This window comes from Prionailurus viverrinus, chromosome A1 (assembly GCF_022837055.1).
Source record: "Prionailurus viverrinus isolate Anna chromosome A1, UM_Priviv_1.0, whole genome shotgun sequence".
NCBI lineage: Eukaryota > Metazoa > Chordata > Mammalia > Carnivora > Felidae > Prionailurus > Prionailurus viverrinus.
In genome coordinates this window covers 20,455,001-20,476,959 of record NC_062561.1, presented here as the reverse complement: position 1 = coordinate 20,476,959, position 21,959 = coordinate 20,455,001, and the positions used below count along the sequence as shown (strand labels likewise).

The 21,959-nt window shown below is 44.0% G+C and overlaps 1 protein-coding gene across 1 annotated transcript in view; it reads right to left on the bottom strand.

Annotated features, from left to right (window-relative positions):
* The window catches only part of LOC125163498 (guanylate cyclase soluble subunit beta-2-like), a 72,137-nt gene that overhangs the window by 41,291 nt on the left and 8,887 nt on the right, over window positions 1-21,959 (bottom strand). Inside the window, exon 4 of the mRNA XM_047855345.1 lies at window positions 8,563-8,657. Coding sequence (XP_047711301.1) covers window positions 8,563-8,657 — 95 coding nt within the window. The remainder of the gene's footprint in view (window positions 1-8,562; window positions 8,658-21,959) is intronic.

Sequence of the window (21,959 nt, the reverse complement as noted above, 5' to 3'; positions counted from 1 at the left end):
AATTGAGGGGCCTTCTACAAGATAGCTGACCAGAACGTGCCAAAGACACGAACGTTATAGGACACAAAGAGAGACTCAGGGACTATTCCAGATGTCAGAAGATGAAAGAGATGTGACAGCTGAGATGATCCAAGGTTTTCTTTTGTTCTGAAGGATGTCATGGGGACAACTGGAAAAATCTCAATAAGGTCTGCAGATTAGATAATAGCCCTACACAAATGTTCATTTCCTGAGTTTGATAGTTGTACTGTAGTTATGTAAGAGAATTTTTTAGGGATACTGAGACATCATATCTGTAACATACTAATGATTCAGGGAAAAAAAATATATAGATCTAGAGAGAAGGATAGAGCCAATATAGTAAAATGTTAACATTTGGGCAATATAGATGAAAAGTATATAGGAATTCCTTGTGCTATTCTTGCAAACCTCCTGTGAGTTCGAAGTTATGTCAAAGCAGAAGTTTTTGCCGATTGTCCTGAAAAGACCTTAGTAAATCTAATACAAAAAGACCACAAAGACCGCATTTATCCATGGCCAGCTGAGATACAGCTGGATTCTGGGCCTCTGTAATATTACGAATTTTGTTAGGTATAATCAAGGCATTATGATTATGTTTTAAAATGTCTTTATCTTGTTAGAGACTCATGCTGAAATATTTATGGGTAAAATTATGGGAAACCTGAGATTTGCTTTAAGACATTCCAGCAAAAACAAAACCAGAAAAAGGGTGGAGGGACCAGAGAAATGAGACAGGATTGGTGAAATATTCATAATTATTGAAGCTGGGTGAAGGATACAAGCGCTTGAATGTACAATTCTCTCTGCGTGTGTGTGTGTGTGTGTGTGTGTGTGTGTGTGTGTGAAACATTCTATTAAAAGGGTTTGGGGGGTTCTTTTAATGGAAGACATCTCTGCTGGAAGAAAAACAGCTGTCGGGAAGGGTCCATTTCCTAAATGCTTGCCTTTCTAGAAGAAGTATGGAGTCTTTTAAGAAGCTTTTCAATTGGAATGATATAAACTCAAATTTTCTGACTTAACAAGCCTGGGTCTTCAGCAGCACCAGGAAATGTTTTCTTCTTCCTGGTGGCAGCTCAAGGGACAGGAAAGAGCAGAGGTGGGCTGTCCAGGGGACAGGATACCCTCTAAACACCGAGCAGGGGCTCACAGGCAGAGGGAAGCCAGAGACACAGTTGCCTATTCTGGGCCTCCTGGGCATGGGGTCCACCCTTATAGGGACCCACCTCCCATCACCCAGATACAGGCAACAAGAGCTATTCCTCTAAGGGACCCACCTGAGGCACCCAGAGAAACACGTGTTCTTCCACAAGACAGGCAAGTGTACGTGGTATGTTTTACAAAATTTTCCATCGAAAGTGGGCAGTTTTTCCCCCAAGGCTTATGTATCCAGAAGAATAAATCTTCAGATGTCTGGAAGGAGCCCTTCGTCGAGCATACTCTCCTCAAATAATCTCAGGCATGAGATAATGGGTGGGAGAAATCTTGTTGAGTAGGAAAAAGGAGTTGAAGAAAAGCAGGAAACAGCTACCCACAGGTTGCAAGGAGGAAACAGACTCTAAGCTCGGAGGGTTGGGGTCTAGAGGTAGCAATAAGTTTACCAGGGCATAGAGAAAAGGCAGCTTGGCCGTGGACCACACCAGCTCAGGCGGGAGGTCCTCTGCGGTGATGAAGCAGTCTCACATAAGCCTGGTAGGTAACAAGTTGCCTACTTCCTGGCAAACTTTGGAACAGAGAAGTTGGTCTAACCAGGACTCCACTGGGTCGGGCTCGGGGAGGGGGACAAGGAGAGGCGTCTGCTCCATTGAGTATCCACTCTGTGTTAGGCACTTTGCTCACATGATTGTGCTTCATCTTTAGGATGGCCCTCTGAGGTAGGGGCCGTAGGCATCGTGGCTAATCACCGATGGGGGATTTGCCCTACGTTACGTTACTAGGGGACGGTATGGCCAGGGGTTCTACGCAGGTCCGTCCGACCCCAAAGTCCTTGCTACAGACCTGGTTCCCATCAGTCAGCTGCTCCTCTAGCCCGTGTGCTTCAGCACGGGGTTCGGAGCCAGGACGCCAGAGTTCAGGCCTTCTTTTTCAGTTAGTCACTTTCCTCGGTTACTTGTCCCACCTCCGGGGGTCGTGGGAAAGATCAAATGTTATAATGCCTGATTTGGGGACTCTGTAAATTTTATGGTGTTACTCTTCTTTTAAAGGAAGTGAGTGCAGAGAAGGCTTGTTGGCATTTGCTGATAGCTAACTGTTGAAACACATTTTACTATTGGTTTCTTAGCAAGCAAAGTCTAGACCGACACAGCTGTGCCAAATGGCTGTTGTGTGTTGTTTTGCATTTTGTCACTTCAGATCACTAATAACCCACTTACACACTAAGTAGGCACTTATTCATGTACAGAACAATGCCTTATGCAATGCTTAACCTGCCATCTGGTCCCATCCTGAATTATGCTAATTGAAAGCACAGAGCTATGCAGTGGCAGAATGGTCTGGAGAAGTCCCAACAATTGCTTAAAGGTAGGGAAATTGCATTCTGGAGCTCATTCAGAAAGCAAAGCATGGACTAGTGGTAACTAGCGTGCTTTTTTCTTTGTCTAAGGGAAGAGTTTGTCTCAATTGACCAGTGTATTTTGTTAAACAGTTAAATGTCCTTCCTGTAGACTTCCCCACCACTGGCAGGGCCATGTTCCCTCTCTGACTCATGGAATGCTATGTGTATGTATGTATTTGTGTGTGTGTGTGTGTATGTATTTGTGTGTGTGTGTGTGTGTGTGTGTGTGTGGAGAGAGAAACCATACAGCCCGTGTTTCTCAGAGCTATCTAGATTCCAACACTTACGCACATGTTCATTTGAGTTTGCACCCTAACTTTTTATTTGAAAAACGCATTCACCGTATGTATATACCCCTCCAGGTATAGGCCAAGAGATGTTATGGAAATAAGCAACAAGAAGCTAAAGAGAGAAATCTCAGTGATAGACTTTGGCTTTGGGTAGAAAGCCCCACACACTATAAAATCTCTAAAAGTCTATAAAATCATTTCTGCCTCCAAATGTATTGGTTGGTTTGGAATTATGAACGCCTGAGGGCAGGTATGGGAAGGCATCTCTCTACTAAAGGTACCACCACCCCAAACGGTGTTCACGTTCACACAAGTACAAAATGGCCTGAGTGTGATATCAGACATAGGAAGTGTTTCTTTCCGGAGACGTAAAGCTTACTTGAGCTCCTAACCCAGTCTGCTTGGGCTACTAACAACATACTGTGAGCTGGTGGCTTAACAGAAACTTACTGATGCACAATTCTGGAAGCCGGAAGTGCAAGATTAAAGTGCCAGTGTGGTCAGGTTCTAGCAAGAGTTCTCTTCCTGGTTTCTCATCATGTCCTCACATGATGTGGGCCTGGGAGTGTGAGAGAGAGAGAAAGCACACACCCGTGCTTCCTGAGAGCGAGCGAGCTGGCCGTCTGATACCTCTTTCTATAAGGGCACTAATTCATGACCTCATGTAAATCTAGTTATCTCCCAAAGGCCCCATCTCCAAATACCATCACTTTGGGGGGAAGGGCTTCAACGTACGAATTTGGTGGGGGTTGAACATAGCTCGGTCCATAGTAGTTCTCAAATAAAAAGGGCTTTAAAAAAATCTTGAAAAAGATCCATTCTCCAGAGAATTAGATGACAAGCCCGTTTTTTGCAAAAGGCAAGTAGTAAATATTTTCAGCTTTCCAGGTATCTGCTGCAATCCCTCAACTCTGCCACGATGACACAAAGGCAGCCATAGACCATATGTAAACAAATGGGCACAACTGAGTTCCGAGAAGATTTTACTCACAAAAACAGGCGGGGAGCCAGATTTGGCCACCGGGCTGCATGTGGTTTGTCAATCACTGCCCCAGGGCCCAGAATATTATACCACAGCTGTTTGAGGTGAACAGCAAAGCTTATCTCTACTTTTAAGGGACAACAGCCAGAGATACAAGACATAGAAATGTCCCTGCCTCCCTTCCAGAGTCACCATTCTGTTTACATCTGCTGAGCACCCGCTTTAGGCCACGCATGTTGCCAAGTGCCTCACGTTTGTTGCCTGGTTTGATTCCTTCCTTCCCCATGACCGTTTGAAGTCAGTATGATTTCTTTTTGAGGAGGCCATCAACTGCCAATGAACTTTTTAAAATTTATTTACTTTGAGATAACACGAGTGAGTGAGTCAGGGATGGGCAGAGAGCAAGGGAGAGAGAATCCCAAGAAGGCTCCACACTGTCAGGACCTGCCCAGCGTGGGGCTTGAACTCATGAATCGTGAGATCATGACCTGAGCCGAAAGCAAGAGTCAGACCCTACACTAACTGAGCCACCCAGGCGGGCGCCCCTGTCAATGAATTTCTATCACTGGCCCAAGGTCACACAGCTGACATGACAGAGCAGAATCCAACCCCTGGCCCCCATTCTAGAATATCGACAGGACCCCCTTTGACAGCGGGCTCGGAACCAAACGGAAACTGCGTGATGTAGCCACTACAGGCCCCTGCTGCTGGGATCCCTTGAAAGCAAATCAAGAGAAGTCTGAAGGAGAGCTTCATTCAACCATCCAGTGCAAGCTATACTGCTCTTTTATTTCCTGAACTCTGTCAAAACTCTAGCTTTTCAGGTCAATCTAGAGTCACTTCCCAGTACAGAACTCCCACCTCATGATTTTTATTCTTTCTGTGGGAGAAAAGTAACCGGATGCTTCCCTGACGTTAGCTGGGAGAAAGGTGGCCATCGTAAACACTCAGACTTGCCTGGGGGCCCGCAGGACTATTTGAGGGCCAGGTCTCGCATATGTGGGGGAGAGCAAATCAGAATAAGGAAGGAGTCTGCCTGCGTGGTTTGAGAATCATATTTAATACCATAATCACATACTTTAACAGATTAAAAAGCGGTGTTTAAGGAAATAAACCACACAATCTCTTTGGCAGGTGTGTTAAACAAGAAGGTCGAGAGGTTCACTCTGGTGCGGACAGGCTGCTGGGTGATGGGAAGGAAGACTGCTACCCAGGAGGTGAGCTGGGTCTAGAAGGTGGGTCTCCAGGATCGCAGCCCAGGGCGGGCCCCACAGCACTATGAAGAGTACATACCCTGGGGTAAGACTCCTCCTGAAATCCCGACCCCACCTACTTTTTGATAGCCCGAGCTCCATGTAAATTCCCATTGGCATCAACTGTAGGAGAGGCAAGGGGCCCAAAGGAGCCCCCTAAAAGCAGGTTGGACAGGGTAGAGGTGGGGTTCGCAGGTGTTGCTGATACAGCCCAGGCCCTGGCCCGTCTTCTTCATAGAAACTGTCTCTGTGAACCTCTTTGGAATGGGGAATGGGGGACAGGTGCTCAGCTATGATTCTGAGAAACTACATGAGTGCTGTCTGCCAACTTCCTTTGCCTTCCTTCAAGGATCACTGCAGGGGGAGGCTGTGCACTGTCTTTAGAAGGCATCCAGGAGATGTTGCTGCTCTTGGGGCCAAGCTCCAGGAGCTGAAGGAGCAAACGAACCGTTCATTCCTATACCTTATGTCCAGTCTCAGACACAACCTTGTCTAGTTCGATTAGGAGGTATGGATGACAAGTGACCAGGAGCTAACACACATCAGCTTGGAAGTTCATGACCAGTTATAGCCTGGATTCCTCCCAGTTCCAACTGTCATCATCCCACTAACCCTTGTTGGCCCCTACTTGGCCCTGTGGCTCCAAGACAGACCCAAAACAGCCAGATGAACCAGCGGCAGCAGGGGACAGTCCCTTAACAGAGAGGATCTGCTCATCATGCACACTCAGCTCCTTGAGCCTTAAAAGCTTCCCCCACCCAACTTTGCAGAGACTTGGGGCTTCTCCCAGATGCAGACACCTGAAAGGTTTTCCATATCCAGGAAATGACCAGGAACATGAGAAGAGACACAGATGTCAAACTGCCAGGTGATAACAAGGGGGAAACCTTTTCTATTGAATCCAGGTGCATGGGGTTAAAACCGGTGCAATTTTTTTTTTCATCAGAGAATTCCTCTGATATTCAGGGGAAAGAGAAACAAATTCATTGCCTCGCCCAACACGGGCACATTACACGGCTGGGCTCTGGAGAAGCCACCTGTCTCTGCGGGCTTAGTGTCAGCTAACTGCCCTCGTGTATTCTCAAGCACATCTGCTGGGCTGGTTCTTGTGCGCTTGGGGCTGGCTTTTCCCTGTGACCACCTGTGGAGGAGGCCCTAAGGACAGAAGGCCGACTTGCTGTGCCCTCAGAGACTCCATGAAAAACAGAAACCACAGCCCCTGCTGCCTGAACCCCTGTGGGCTGCACAGAAACCAGCCTAAAGCTCCCCAGCCTCACTCACACTTGCGACAATTCTGCCCCAGGGTCTCGGGTACCAGGCAAGAATGCTGACACAGGGTCCGCCAGCAATAATCCCTAGACGCCATCGCAGCACGACCCAAAGCCACACTGGCTGCAGGAATAGGCAAAGGAAGATCAACCGGGACCCAAAGAGGGATGTCATGTCGTCCAAGAACCTGAAGGCACCAGAGGACTTTCTCTGCTTTCTGCACAAGCCCCCTGGAGCCTGGGCAGCAGAGGCTGCTGGCCTGTCCTTCCTCTCCAGGCCCCAGCTCACTGTGTGCTCCATGCTGGTGAGAAGGGAGGGTAAAGGAAAGGAGGGTATGCTGGGTCAAAGTGTCACCTCAAAGTCCATGTCTACTTGGAACCTCCAAATGTCACCTTATTTAGAAATGGGAAATGCAGAAAGAAGGAAGGAAAGAAGGAAATAGATTCTGAGAGCATATAATTATGCCAGAGACCACATTTGATATTTTCACATATATCATCTCATATAATCCGAAAAATAACTCTGAGGGGTAGATATTATTATTCTCATAGACCAATGAGAAAACGACAACTGAGTAAGTAATTGCCCTCAGCCATTAAACTAGAAAGAAGCAGAACTGTATTCTTTCTTCGTCCTGACCCTCTTCCCGTCTGGGCCAGGGGAGTGAGCAAGTTAATATAATAAACCATCCCTTGCTGAGACATCTGCACCAGGAATCAGCCTGAAAGTCCACGTGCATTGTAAGTGGGACCATTCACAAGGGTTCCCCCATTATGACCCCGCCAATGGCATTTTAATATCTGGATAGATGGGAAGACCTCCCGTGGCAGAGCAGACGGGGAAGAAGGGCCCTCAGCCCCCCCCCCCCACAAAGTACACCGTGTCTATTTCTAGAAAAATGCAAGTGTGGTTGGCATAAGAGGATTTTCAATGCCGTTCCTCCTGTGAACCCAGGGCTAATTGTGACGATCCATTTCAAAGTTATTACCTCTGTCAAAGCCATCATCAAGGCCAAACATGAAAGTGGTGTATAAATGATAAAACTCAAGAGTGACACTCATGATGTTCGTCGGCAAGAAGCTATTCAAATGGAAAGGATGGATTACTGGATTAGGGTGGGGCCTGATCTAATCCTTATAAAAAGAGGGAACGTGGACACAGAGACACAGGCACAGGGAGAAAACGGCCACATGAGGATGGAAGCAGAAAGTGGAGTGGTGCTGTCCCAAGGAGCGCCTGGGGCCCCCAGAACCTGGAAAAAGAACGATCCTTCCCTAGAGCCTTCAGAGGAAGCCTGGCCTCCCTGATGCCTTGATTTCAGGCTTCCAGTCCCCTGAACTATGAAAGAATACATTTCGGTTGTTAAAAACTATCCAGTTTGTAGGTACAGTCGATCCTCATTATTTGCAGATTCCGTATTTGCAAAATTTACCCACTCACTAAAATGTATCTGTAACCCCAAAATCTCTAGCACGGAGCCTTAGCCGTCGCTCCTGAGCAGGTGCAGAGTGGCAAAACAATGGAGTCCCCCAACACACATGTTTCTAGCTAACATCAAATGAGGCCGTGTGCTCTGTATTCTTGTTTCATTTCTCATAAATAAGCGGCCTTTCTGCAATTCATTTAGCGCTATGGTTTTACATTTGTGCACTTTTTGTTGGCGATTGTGCTGTTCAAAATGCCCCAAGAACAGTGCTGAAGTGCTGTCTGGTGTTCCTAAGAAGGTTGTGATGTACCTTACAGACAAAATATGTGTGTTAGATAAGATTCATTCAGGTACGAGTTATAGCGGTACTGGCCATGAGTCCAATGTTAATTATATATATATATATATATATATATATATATATATATATACACACACACACACACACAATATATAACTGTATATAAGCATTATATTATATATAATATATTAACAACAATATACATATTATATATAATATATATAAATATATTAAGATCTTTAAACAGAAATGCATAAAACAAGGTGATTGACTTATTGGTTGATGAAAATATTGTGGCCAAAGGCTTTCAGGAATCTAACCTGTGTTTCTTCTCGGAACAATGGCTCAGTATTGCTAATTCAGTGTTCGCAGGGACTTGGCAGAGCAGAACCACTGTGGCTGATGAGAATCGATTGTACTTTGTTATAGCAGCCCTAAGATACCAAAACAAAGCCCTCTTCAGACTTACCGAGAACCTTGCAGGCCTCTTGGATGAGCTTAATGGTGATGATGTCATCATACACCGTGTAGGTCATGAAGGCATCTTGCACTTCTGCGGAAGTTCTGAAAGATAAACCATGAAGCAATAACCCAGCAACTGGAGCTTTGCCTCAAGGATATACTCAGTAACTCGCGAGATATAATATAGCAAGAACACTCTTGATCATGAGGAACAGGAGGCAGTGGAGTATTTAGGGGTCCTCTCCTCTAAGATGTCTTCTCCGGACACCAGCTTCGGGCAAGAGCCCCCTCCTCAAGTATCTACGGTAGGCTAGGTGTTTCCCTAATTTATATCAAAATTATTAGTCTTCTCCTCTAGACTGTGCCCCTTGAGCATGGGTATTATGACTTATTTTTATCTTTGAACCCCCAGCAAGAGGTACAGTGGTTGGCACAAGTCAAGAACCTAATACGTGTTAGTGAACACGGAACTCTGTGGTCACAGAGCCTCATTCTCTAAAGCAAGTAAGACAGCTGCTTGAGAATCTCACTGCTTTGCAACATGGTAGCTTTGTTTTAGGAGCTGCCGATGGACTTTAGTCTTAAAACAGTTAGCCAAACCTGGTAAAAAAAAAAAAAAGGTGGGGGGGTGCTTAACCTGGGAGTTAGGCTCTTGGCTTGCTTCTTGTGTGAACCATTAAACTGCATGTAGCAATTCAGTCAACTCAGGAGGCTGGGCTTGGGAATGCTTCCCTGAGAAAGGGAGATTTACTGAGACCAGCATTCTGGACAGAGTGAATAGGCTCCAAGGCAGCAGAGAGAATGAAGAACCAAGAAGAATACAAAACATTTGAGTTTATCCCAGAACACGTCACAGAATCTTGGAAGAAGCGTGAAATTTCCTAGTAGTCCAATTCTCCCATTGTATATTACCTCTGACTGCTAGCCTTCTAGTTTCTTCTTAAAGGCTTTCAGTGCCAAGAATCTCACTCTTCTGCAAGGCAGCACCTTAGATTTACAGACTGCTCTCTTGGACAGAAAGTCTTTTCTTAAATTGAACCAAAACCTACTTCTAGACCTTGGTAATGGGCATCTGCTTTTGGCCATGGAGCTGACAGATTATTTCTGATCATCCCCCTTACTGTTGAGGAAATGGGAGCTCAGAAAGGTTGTCTTGCCAGCATCCCCCAGCTGACGTGTGAGCGATCTGGGTTCTGAGCTCTGAAGCCCACACAGTCCTGGCACCTCGCCATTGCAGTTCCACTCACCGGTCTTGGATCTGCACCCTGGGGACACGCAGATGGTGTTGGTCCCACCTCCAGATACCAGCCCTCTAATACTTGAAGATCTTTATTCATTCCTAAAGCTTTCCCCGCCCCCCACCCCGGGCTAGACACTCCTTTATCTTCCTGGACTTCATCTTTCTCACTATTAAATGGGAGAATAATACCTGTCCCACATTTCTGGCAGGAGTATTGATGAGGATAAAAGAGGGTAGCCGGAGTGAAAGGAGAGAATAAATACCACACGGATGCAAGGAGGAGCTGCAGTAATAAAACAAGGGCACGGAGACGGCATGCTGTGTCAGGGGTGACCCAGCCAGGAGTCGGGAAACCCTGGTTCCAAATCTATCCCCGATACAAACAAGCTCTGAGTGAAAATGACTTTCTCTCTTGGCACCTCGATATCCTTACTGGTAAAGTAAAGGAGGTGGTTGGTAAGATCAGCGTTCCTTAACATTTAAAAACAAATTTTTTTTAAGATTTTTTAATGTTTATTTATTTTGAGAGAGAGAGAAAGAGAGTGGGGGAGAGGCAGAGAAAGAGGGAGATAGAAGATATGAAGTGGTCTCTGTGCTGACAGCAGAGAGCCCGATGCGGGACTCGAACTCACGAACTGTGAGATCACGACCTGAGCGGAAGGTGGATGCTTAATCGACTGAGCCACCCAGGCACCCCAAACCTTTTGTTTCAGTCCATGTTCCCCTCCTAACCCCACACACATTTGCTAGAGCTTCTCAAACAGCCCTGTAGGGGCACTTGACCATCATGAACTAGAAGCTCTCTGGGTTTCTCTCCACTTATAAGATTCCTATTTTGGCCCATGTCTGTACAGTGCGTTCTAAGCATCATCAAAGGCAACCGTTCGGAAAAGCTGAATGTGACGCCCAGGGCAGACAAAGGATGCCCTTAACCACCGCTACTCTCTTCAGCGGGGGGCTCTCTGCCGTGTTGTCATCACCCTCCATCTACTTGCCCAGGGCCTGCGGGCCTTTGTGAAACCTTGGACCCTGCTTCTATGCCTGTTTCATAGAAACACCATGAGCGACGTCCAAATTTAAACCTGATGTGTTATCATCATTTATTCAGAAGGCCCCCAAAGGCATTATGTCATCTCCAAGACCCTTGGAAATGTAACAGACTCCGCCGCACCTCCCAGGCTTCTGGTGGGACCACCCACCCATCCCTGTCTGGATCTGGCATCTTCTCCTTTCCTATAGGCTGAACTTGTAATGCTTTAGTGTCAAATATTGATTTGGTCTGTATATATGTTGCACGTCTCTGGGATGCCAGACATGCCCAGACTGTTAGGATTACACAGGAATTGCCAGCCTTGCTTATTGATCTCCATAATCTTGTATATGACACCTCCCACAGGGTCAGTGTCTGCTCGCATATATAGTCATTCAAAGTGCTATAGTGAAGCAGTACGTTCGCAAAGAATAAAAGTAAATAAATAAACCAATTGGTAACCTTCCCACAAGGTGGCAAAACCTCCGCTAAGAAGGGAAGGAGAGAGAAATGGCCCTCAGAAGACATTTTTAAAAGACTGGGGGCTGGAAAAAGCAGTGTGGGAAATGAAGTAAGTTGACGTTTCAAACTCACACAAAGAGGAGCACGTTTCACGTGACGTGAAAAATGCCAACCACAGAGGTGGCCACACGTACACATATTCAGGAGATCTGGCGAATCAGTCTTTAACTGGAGTAGTTGGCCATTAAATGTACGTGCCTCTGGGGGCGCCCGGCTGGCTCAGTCAGTTAAGCGTTCCAACTTCGCTCGGGTCATGATCTCACGGTCCGTGAGTTTGAGCCCTGTGTTGGGCTCTGCGCTGACAGCTCGGAGACTGGAGCCTGTTTCCAGTTCTGTGTCTCCCTCTCTTTCTGCCCCTCCCCCACCCATGCTCTGTCTCTGTCTCTCTGTCTCTCAAAACTAAATGTTAAAAATCAATAAATGTACATCCCTCTTTAGTTAGTTTTAACTAGTGATACCCAGAGTAACTGGGCAGGAAACCAGGGCCAGGCTGTCTACTCCAGAATAACTTGGGGATCTAAATAAACATACAGATTCCTGGGCCCTAGAGGCGGTGCCTGGAAATCCATATTTATTTAACCACTCATCTCAGATATCTCTCCAAGGCTTGGAAACCACTGCTCAGAAACACTTTCTAGGATTCAATCTGGCAAGGCCACATATTACAAATTATAGATCTTACATTGTTCAGCATTACACAACTGATGTAATGGTTTCTAAGAGTCCAGAGCGAGCCATAAAGCCCACAGGAAAAATAAATAGCACGTTGTAGCAAGTTTCAGGCCAAGAAAATGGGATCAGTTCTAAGCCATGGGAAATCACTCCCTCAAGAGCTCCTTTCTGGTAGGTAGAGAATCCATGTAACAAACTTGTGTAAGCATGTGACTCAAGGTGTGGTTGGGGAAGAAGAGGCCCTGAGAGTTGCACGGCCTGTCCTAGTGTCGTGACCACCTGGTATTTAGAAGAAGCCCCAGCTTGTCATTCCAGCCAAGCTGGAATGTCACAAAAGCTTTCGTGACCGAAGTCCAGACCTGTTGGGTTGACACACATAGCTCTCCAGAACCTAGACCCTGCACCCCATCCCTTACCTCCAGCCACCTCCCGTACTCATGCTTGAAGTTCCTGTGACTCGCCGTGCCAGATCCTTCCCGTGGACTCTCCCCCGACCGGAGGAGCCTCACTCTCACTTATCTGGCCAACGTTTGTTCCTCCTTCCCAACTCAGCCTCAGAATCACCAGCTCTGGTCAGTAGGAGCTGAAGTCAGATTCTAGCACCTCTCCTCTGAGCTCCTGAGTCTCCCCCACTTACCTATCTTAACACTGGCTGCACCGTAACCTTTGATTTACCTGTCCACGGGCTTCCTAGACTACAGGCTCCAAAGAGCAGGAAAACGGCATTTGATTTCCTATCTGTAATATACCTGGCACACAATAAGAGCCTGATAGGTCGTCATAAGAGGTGTGCAAAGTGTGTGTGAGAGACCTAACTTGATAGAGGCTTACGTATCCACTGTGTGAGTCGGGAGACCTGGAAATGAATCCTGGCCCTACCACAGTCGAGCTGGGTGACTTGAAACAAATCTCCCTGTGCCTCCATCTCTCCATGTTTACCCTGAGAGTATTGGGTCAGGTCAACGTTTCCAAGGAGAATTTGATGTGCAACTCTCCTCTGCCCTCCCCTCCCATCTCCCCAGCTACCATACAATGTGATTCACTGAGAATGACTCTGGCACCTAAACCAGCAGTTCTCAAAGTGTGTTCCATGGAAGCCTGGGGGGGGGGGGTGCCTAAGAAGCTTCTCAGGGTCCATGAGGTCAGAACGATTTTCATAATAAAATTAAGACATCGTTTGCACTTTTGGCTGGCTAAAATGTGATCTACCCGTTCCAAAGCATTGGTAGGTAGATCTGTTAGTGCCCTACGTAGCGTGAATCAAGGCAGTGGCTCTAAGCTGCACTGAGTAGTTATCATATTCTTCACTGCCACACACTCGTGGTAAAGAAAAACAAAACGGGTTCCACTTCAAACTGTCCTTAAAGATGCAATAAAACTGGGCGCCTGGGTGGCTCATTTGATCATACATCCAACTTTGGTTCAGGTCATGATCTCACGGTCTGTGGGTTTGAGCCCGGTGTGGGGCTCTGTGCTGACAGCTCAGAGCCTGGACCCTGCTTCAGATTCTGTCTCCCTCTCTCTCTGTCCCTCCCCCACTTGTGCTCGCTCTCTCTCTCTCTATGTGTCTCAAAAATAACGTTTCTTTTAAAAGATGCAACAAAATGGTCAATTTTCTTAAATCTTGGCCCTGAGTACACATCTTTTGAACATCCTGCATGACAAAGTGGGAAGTGCACATCAACAGAAAGCACCTCTCCTGTGTATGGAAAGAGGATGGTCAGCTCGAGGAAAAACACTTTTATGATGGTCTTTGTGAGCCAAAGTAGCTACCGTTTTCATGGAACATCATTTCTACTGGGAAGAACCCCCGACAGACGGACCACGGTTACTCAGAATTGGATACTTGGCAGACATTTTCTTAAAAAACAGAACAAAGTTAACTTGTCACTTCAAGAAAAATAACTGACAGAATGTGTTGCCAGTGATAAAACTCAAGCTCTCAAGTGAGAATTGGAATTTTGGGGAACTTGCGTCTGCTACCGTGAGCTCATTAGCTTCCCATGATGAGAGTGTGGTGATATTAACAAGTGTGATTTTGACATTGTATAATGCATTAGGGCAATAGTCACAAGATCTGCATAACTCTGTCAGCTCATATTTTCCAAATGACTAATGATGATAGGACAAAATGATGGTAAAAGACATTTCAATGTACACCACAGGCCAAAGGAGTCGCACTCAACATTGTAACTCATCCTTGAGAAACTACCCCTGGCAGAGCTTTTGTGAAGTTTAAAAGAACATCCACCGGTATCTGAAAAGAGCATTAAAGTACTTCCTCCTCCTATATTTTCTTCATACATTTCACCAAAAACACAGATCGCAACAGATAAAGCGGAGAAAATAGAATCCAGCTAGGAAGGCAAACATTGAAGACATTTGCAAACAATGTAAAGCGATGTCTCCCTTCTAATTATTTTATTTGGCTAATAGTTATTTTTCATAAAAATATTTATGCTCACATGTAATAGGTTTATTATTGCTATTTTTAAATCAATAAATAACCACTTATTAAAACTTCTCAGGTTTAATTCCCAATATAGTAAAGGCCAATAGATAAAAGTTCTTAGCGTCTTCAATAGTTTTTAAGGTTAAAAAGTCTTCCTAAGGCCAAATTGTTTGAGAACTTCCAATTTAAACCCAGAGTGAATCAGGTTTGCTTTGGGAGCAGAGGAAGCTGAGGCTTCTGGGGAAGAAACAGCCCTGCCCAGCCTCCCTTGTTTGGAACCACCCCAGCCTGGGAGGGTGGTGGAAGGACCACCCCGTATGCCCTGATGATGGTTCTAGGCCCTTCTGGAAGGGACTGCAGACCAGCCAGCCCCCAGAGCCAGCTCCTCCTGATGGACTCAAAAGCATCCAGACCTTAATGTGACCCCTAAAATAGGCATCTGAAAGAGAGGCTTCAGCTCCCTGATTGGGGACCACCTGCTACGTAGGGGAGCTGCCCTAAAACAACAGTGGGAAGGTGGGGAAAGAGAGGTGAGACACGTAGAAGTAGACAAAGGGCTGGCATTCTTCTAGAACTTGCCATCGGGAAAGAAGCACACGTGGTAAGCAACTGCCTAGAAAGTTACAGGTGGACAGAAAGGAATTTGTCTAAGCTATCAATAAAAATAAAACACGATAAAAACAATTTTCAGCCAACCGTGTTAGGGATACATTCATTCTGTTCTCTTGATGGAAAATGATCTCATTAAATCATTGTCATATGAACAGGTAAGCCAAAAGCAGCCAAAGATGCGGGGAAAAATAGAAAGGTGGGTCAGGTGTTAATAAATATGTGTTACCTTTTGGACCATTGATATTAATGTTATCTGTCAACTTTAAAATTTTTATTCTCATTCTAACTAGATACTCACTTTTGAGGCCAAATTTTTATTTGTAATTTTTAAAATTTATTTATTTTTTAATTTAAATCCAAGTTAGTTAACATATATTGCAACAATGATTTCAGGAGTAGATTCCTTAGTGCCCTTTACCCATTTAGCTCATCCCCCCTCCCACAGCCCCTCCAGTAACCCTCTATATTTGTTCTCTATATTTAAGAGTCTCTTATGTTTTGTCCCCCTCCCTGTTTTTATATTCTTTTTGCTTCCCTTCCCTTCATCTGCTTTGTACTGTAAATTCCTCATATGAGTGAAGTCATATGATATTTGTCTTTCTCTGACTAATTTCTCTTAGCATAATACCCTCTAGTTCCATCCATGTAGTTGCAAATGGCCAGATATCATTCTTTTTGATTTCCAAGTAATACTCCATTGTGTGTTTATGTATGTGTGGGTGTGTGTGCATATATATATATATATATATCACACACACACCACATCTTCTTATCCATTCATCAGTCAATGGACATTTGGGCTCTTTCCATAGTTTGGCTATTGTTGATAGAGCTGCTATAAATATTGGGGTTCATGCATCCCTTCGAAACAGCACACTGTATCCCGTAGATAGATACCTAGTAGTGCAATTGCTGGGTCATAGGGTAGTTCTATTTTTAATTTTTTGAGGAACCTCCATACTGTTTTCCAGAGTGGCTGCACCAGCTTGCATTGCCACCAGCAGTGCAAAAGACATCCTCTTTCTCCGCATCCTCGCCAACATCTGTCGTTGCCTGAGTTGCAACTGTTAGCCATTCTGACAGGTGGAAGGTGGTATCTCATTGTGGTTTTGATTTGTATTTCCCTGATGATGAGTGATGTTGAGCATTTTTTCATGCGCCGGTTGGCCATCTGGATGTCTTCTTTGGAAAAGTGTCTATTCATGTCTTTTGTCCATTTCCTCACTGGATTATGTGTTTTTTGGGTGTTGAGTTTGTGAAGTTCTTTATAGATTTTGGATACTAGCCCTTCATCTGATATGTCGTTTGCAAGTATCTTCTCCCACTCCGTTGGCTGCCTTTTAGTTTTGCTGATTGTTTCCTTCGCTGTGCAGAAGTTTTTTATCTTGATGAGGTCCCAATAGTTCATTTTTGCTTTTATTTCCCTTGCTTCCAGAGACACGCCGAGTAAGAAGTTGCTGAGGTCAAAGAGGTTTTTGCCCGTTTTCTCCTCCAGGATTTTGATGGCTTCCTGTCTTACATTGAGGTCTTTCATCCATTTTGAGTTTATTTTTGTGTATGGTGTAAGAAAGTGGTCCAGGTTCATTCTTCTGCATGTCGCTGTCCAGTTTTCCCAACACGACGTGCTGAAGAGACTGTCTTTATTCCATGGATATTCTTTCCTGCTTTGTCAAAGATTGGTTGGCCATACGTTTGTGGGTCCATTTCTGGGTTCTCTATTCTGTTCCATTGATCTGAGTGTCTGTTTTTGTGCCAGTCTCGCACCTTCTTGATGCTTAAAACTTTGTAATACAGCTTGAAATCTGGAATTGTGATGCCTCCAGCTTTGGTTTTCTTTTTCAGGATTGCTTTGGCTATTCGGGGTCTTCCCTGGTTCCATACAAGTTTTAGAGTTGTTTGTTCTAGCTCTGTGAAGAATGCTGGTGTTATTTTGATAGGGATTGCATTGAATATGTAGATTGCTTTGGGTAGTAGCTACATTTTAACAATATTTGTTCTTCTATCCAGGAGCATGGAATGGTTTTCGATTTTTTTTGTGTCTTCAATTTATTTCATAAGCTTTCTATAGTTTTCAGTGTATAGGTTTTTCACCTCTTTAGTTAGGTTTATTCCTAGATATTTTATAGTTTTTAGTATAATAGTAAATGGGATCGATTCCTTGATTTCTCTTTTCGCTGCTTCATTATTGGTGTATAGAAATGTAACTGATCTCTGTACATTGATTTTATATCCTGTGACCTTGCTGAATTCATGGATCAGTTCTAGCAGATTTTTTGTGAAGTCTTCTGGATTTTCCTCATAGATTATCATGTCATCTGTGAAGAGTGAAAATTTGACTTCCTCCTTGCCAATTTTGATGTCTTTTCTTTCTTTATGTTGTCTGATTGCTGAGGCTAAGACTTCCAACACTATGTTGAATAACAGTGGTGAGAGTAGACATACTTGTTGTGTTCCTGACCTTGGGGGAAAGCTCTCAGTTTTTCCCCATTGAGGATGATATTAACTGTGAGTCTTTGTATACGGCGTTTATGATCTTGAGCTATGATCCTTCTATCCTTACTTTCTTGAAGGCTTTTATCAAGAAAGGATGCTGTATTTTGTCAAATGGCTTTTCTACACCTATTGAGAGGATGTGTTGTGAGTTCTTAACTAGAGGCTCATGGATGGGCTTGAGAGGGTCTGAGAACATTTGAAATCATCTTTGAAAAAGTACACATGTGTATACATGTATTTTCTGGGAAAAGGGTACATGGTATTCATCAGAATCCCTAAGAGCTCTGTGACCTAAAATGTTCAAGGACCCCTGCCTCTACATTTTTGGGATCTTGTTCTTACTAAATAAGAAAAGCACCTGACATTATAACACCTTAAAAAACACCCTTTCAGGGGCGTCTGGGTGGCTCAGTTGGTTGAGTGTCTGACTGTTGATTTTGGGTCAGGTCATGATGTCACAGTTCATGAGTTCGAGCCTCACATCGGGCTCTATGCTGACGGCATGGAGACTGCTTGGGATTTCTCTCTCCCTCCCTATGCCCCCTCCCCCTCTCTTAAAATAAACATTAAACAAACAAACAAACAAATGCTTTCGAATGCATGGAAAAACTATTTGAGCCAGAAACAATCAGGAGGGCTGCTATTCATCCCCCTTCTGCTAAACCACCTCCATCCCATGGACTCACTAAGCCTCACTCACTCCCTCCATATTCTCTGCTTTTCCCATAAATAAGGTCTGGTTAAAAAGTAAGTAAAAGCAGACAGTTTCTATGTTTTGACTTAAATCGAGAAATGTTGGCTATATCCCACTCTCACTCCATTCCTGGCCATGAGTGTGTTTCCTGGTTTATCTGGCTGCCTAAAATCATGTCATCAGAACCACAAGGGCCTTGAGAAATCAATTTGGTTAGTATGTCTAAGTGGGTGGACTCACTCCCCAAAAGATATCAGAATATTCAAGTGCTTAGAACATTTTAAAAATATTTAATATCATCATATTATTACATATATAAAAAAGAAATTAATTTTCTAATAAAGGCCATCAAAAGTAAAGCTTGAAAATATTTTTGTTTAGTGGGACTATATGGAAGATAAATTTAGCAGGGGTAGAAACAGATATTTTATAAGGCCTGAAGTTTATGTAATTTGGAGATCCTCCTTTAAAAAAGAATATAAAATAAAAAGAATATAAAATTACAAATAAAGCAATCTCTATCAAAATAACACCAGCATTCTTCACAGAGCTAGAACAAACAACTCTAAAACTTGTATGGAACCAGGGAAGACCCCGAATAGCCAAAGCAATCCTGAAAAAGAAAACCAAAGCTGGAGGCATCACAATTCCAGATTTCAAGCTGTATTACAAAGTTTTAAGCATCAAGAAGGTGCGAGACTGGCACAAAAACAGACACTCAGATCAATGGAACAGAATAGAGAACCCAGAAATGGACCCACAAACGTATGGCCAACCAATCTTTGACAAAGCAGGAAAGAATATCCATGGAATAAAGACAGTCTCTTCAGCACGTCATGTTGGGAAAACTGGACAGCGACATGCAGAAGAATGAACCTGGACCACTTTCTTACACCATACACAAAAATAAACTCAAAATGGATGAAAGACCTCAATGTAAGACAGGAAGCCATCAAAATCCTGGAGGAGAAAACGGGCAAAAACCTCTTTGACCTCAGCAACTTCTTACTCGGCGTGTCTCTGGAAGCAAGGGAAATAAAAGCAAAAATGAACTATTGGGACCTCATCAAGATAAAAAACTTCTGCACAGCGAAGGAAACAATCAGCAAAACTAAAAGGCAGCCAACGGAGTGGGAGAAGATACTTGCAAACGACATATCAGATGAAGGGCTAGTATCCAAAATCTATAAAGAACTTCACAAACTCAACACCCAAAAAACACATAATCCAGTGAGGAAATGGACAAAAGACATGAATAGACACTTTTCCAAAGAAGACATCCAGATGGCCAACCGGCGCATGAAAAAATGCTCAACATCACTCATCATCAGGGAAATACAAATCAAAACCACAATGAGATACCACCTTCCACCTGTCAGAATGGCTAACAGTTGCAACTCAGGCAACGACAGATGTTGGCGAGGATGCGGAGAAAGAGGATGTCTTTTGCACTGCTGGTGGCAATGCAAGCTGGTGCAGCCACTCTGGAAAACAGTATGGAGGTTCCTCAAAAAATTAAAAATAGAACTACCCTATGACCCAGCAATTGCACTACTAGGTATCTATCTACGGGATACAGTGTGCTGTTTCGAAGGGATGCATGAACCCCAATATTTATAGCAGCTCTATCAACAATAGCCAAACTATGGAAAGAGCCCAAATGTCCATCGATGGATGAATGGGTAAAGAAGATGTAGTGTATATATACAATGGAGTATTACTTGGCAATCCAAAAGAATGATATCTGGCCATTTGCAACTACGTGGATGGAACTAGGGTGTATTATGCTAAGCAAAATTAGAGAAAGACAAATATCATATGACTTCACTCATGTGAAATTTAAGAAACAAAAAAAAAGATGAATTAAGGGAAGAGAAGCAAAAATAATATGAAAACAGAGAAGGAGACAAACAATAAGAGACTCTTACATACAGAGAACAAACTGAAGGTTGCTGGTAGGATGTTGGGTGGGAGGATGGGCTAAATGGGCAATGGGCAACAAAGAGGACACTTGCTGGGATGAGCCCCGGGTGTTATTTGTAAGTGATGAATCACTAAATTCAATTCCTGAAATCATTATTACACTATATGTTAACTAACTTGGATTTAAACTTAAAAGAAGAACCCACAGCACATCTCTCCTAAATTGATTAGTTTGGGCTTGATAAGCATCCATCCATCTGCCATTCATTTATTCCTCTTCCATTCATGCGTACATAAATCATGCAGGCATCCATCCCTTCCCTCTGCACTTGTTTCTACAGTGGAGAAATATGCCATTCATGCTGGCTGTATCCAGAACCTCTTCTCAGGGACCCTACGCTCTGAAGTCCACCTGATCGGACCAGGTATTGGCTCCTGACCAAAGTCAGTCTGTCAAATCCTCTGTCTCAAGTGAAAGAGACAGTGTCTGGAATTGAGACACTGAGAAACTGAGTCTATCAAATGATTGTAACCTCTTGAATTGAAAGGGCATATAAAAAATGGGGAGAAAAATTAAGATATGTTCAGAGAGAGACAGGAAAATAGAGGCAACATAAAAAGATACATAGAGATGGAGAGAGCTCCACTGACCTTCTATTTCCTCTGTGGTCTCTCTGCTTTCCACAGCTGAGCTCTGTGAATTCTACTAACCCTACCCTCTGACTCCTAACTGACTAGTTCATTAAACTTTAGCTCACAGAGTGAATTGCTGATCCCTGCAAGCAAAGTCCTGGACTAGGTTCCAGACTCTTCTCTATGTCAGTCATCTCAATCTTCCCAAGAGGATAAGGTGAGTACCATCATTATCTCCATTCAGAAGTGAGGGCACCGAGACTCAAAGACCTCAGTAACCCATTGCAGTCAGAATAAAATTCCCGCTCCTTTCCTTCTTTAACCACATGGATATTCTGGTCCTTAACCACGTCTCCACTTCCATCTCCTACCAGACTCTCAGTCATGATACTCCAGTCACAGTGAGGTTTCTTCTGGGTCTCAAATTTACTAAACCCAGTCCCACCTCAGGACCTTTGCACTTACTGTTCTCTCTGCCTAGAGCACACATACTTCCCTAACTCAAAGATGGCTCCTTCCCACCTTTCAGCTCAGATATCACCTTTGTAGAGAAGCCTTTTCTGACCACCTCAGAGAAACTGACATTTTCCACCCCTGGTCACTAACAAGTACCATGTATCTTACAGCCCTTAGCGTGATACTTGCTTATTGTCTGCCTCCAGCCCCATGCTGGAATACACATTCCCGAAGAACAGAGACTTCATCTGTTCCCTTCACAACTGTTCCCAGTGCCAAGAATTCAGTTTGGCGCATACTAGGAGCTGAAGAAATACTTGTTGAATAAGTAAACTTGCCCACATCAAACAGCTAGTAAATGATACAGGCAAAATGTAAAGGTTGATCTGACTCCAGAGGCCCTACTCTTCCCGACCTATTAGCTGCTTCTCATTGTTCAGTCTTGATAAAGACTTTAGCCAGAAGGTTATAAAAGAGTGGTTCATAATTAGAAATCTATAAATCTAGGTTACATGAGAGAGAAATAAACAATGCAGGCAAAGGAGGAGAAACATCTGTTTCTGATTATATCATATAAAATAAAATTTAGGTCATAAAGTCTGGAGACATACTTCATTTTACCTAATCATTCCTTCTTAAAATTCGTGTAGGAATTGATGGGCTTTTCTTTTTCAGCT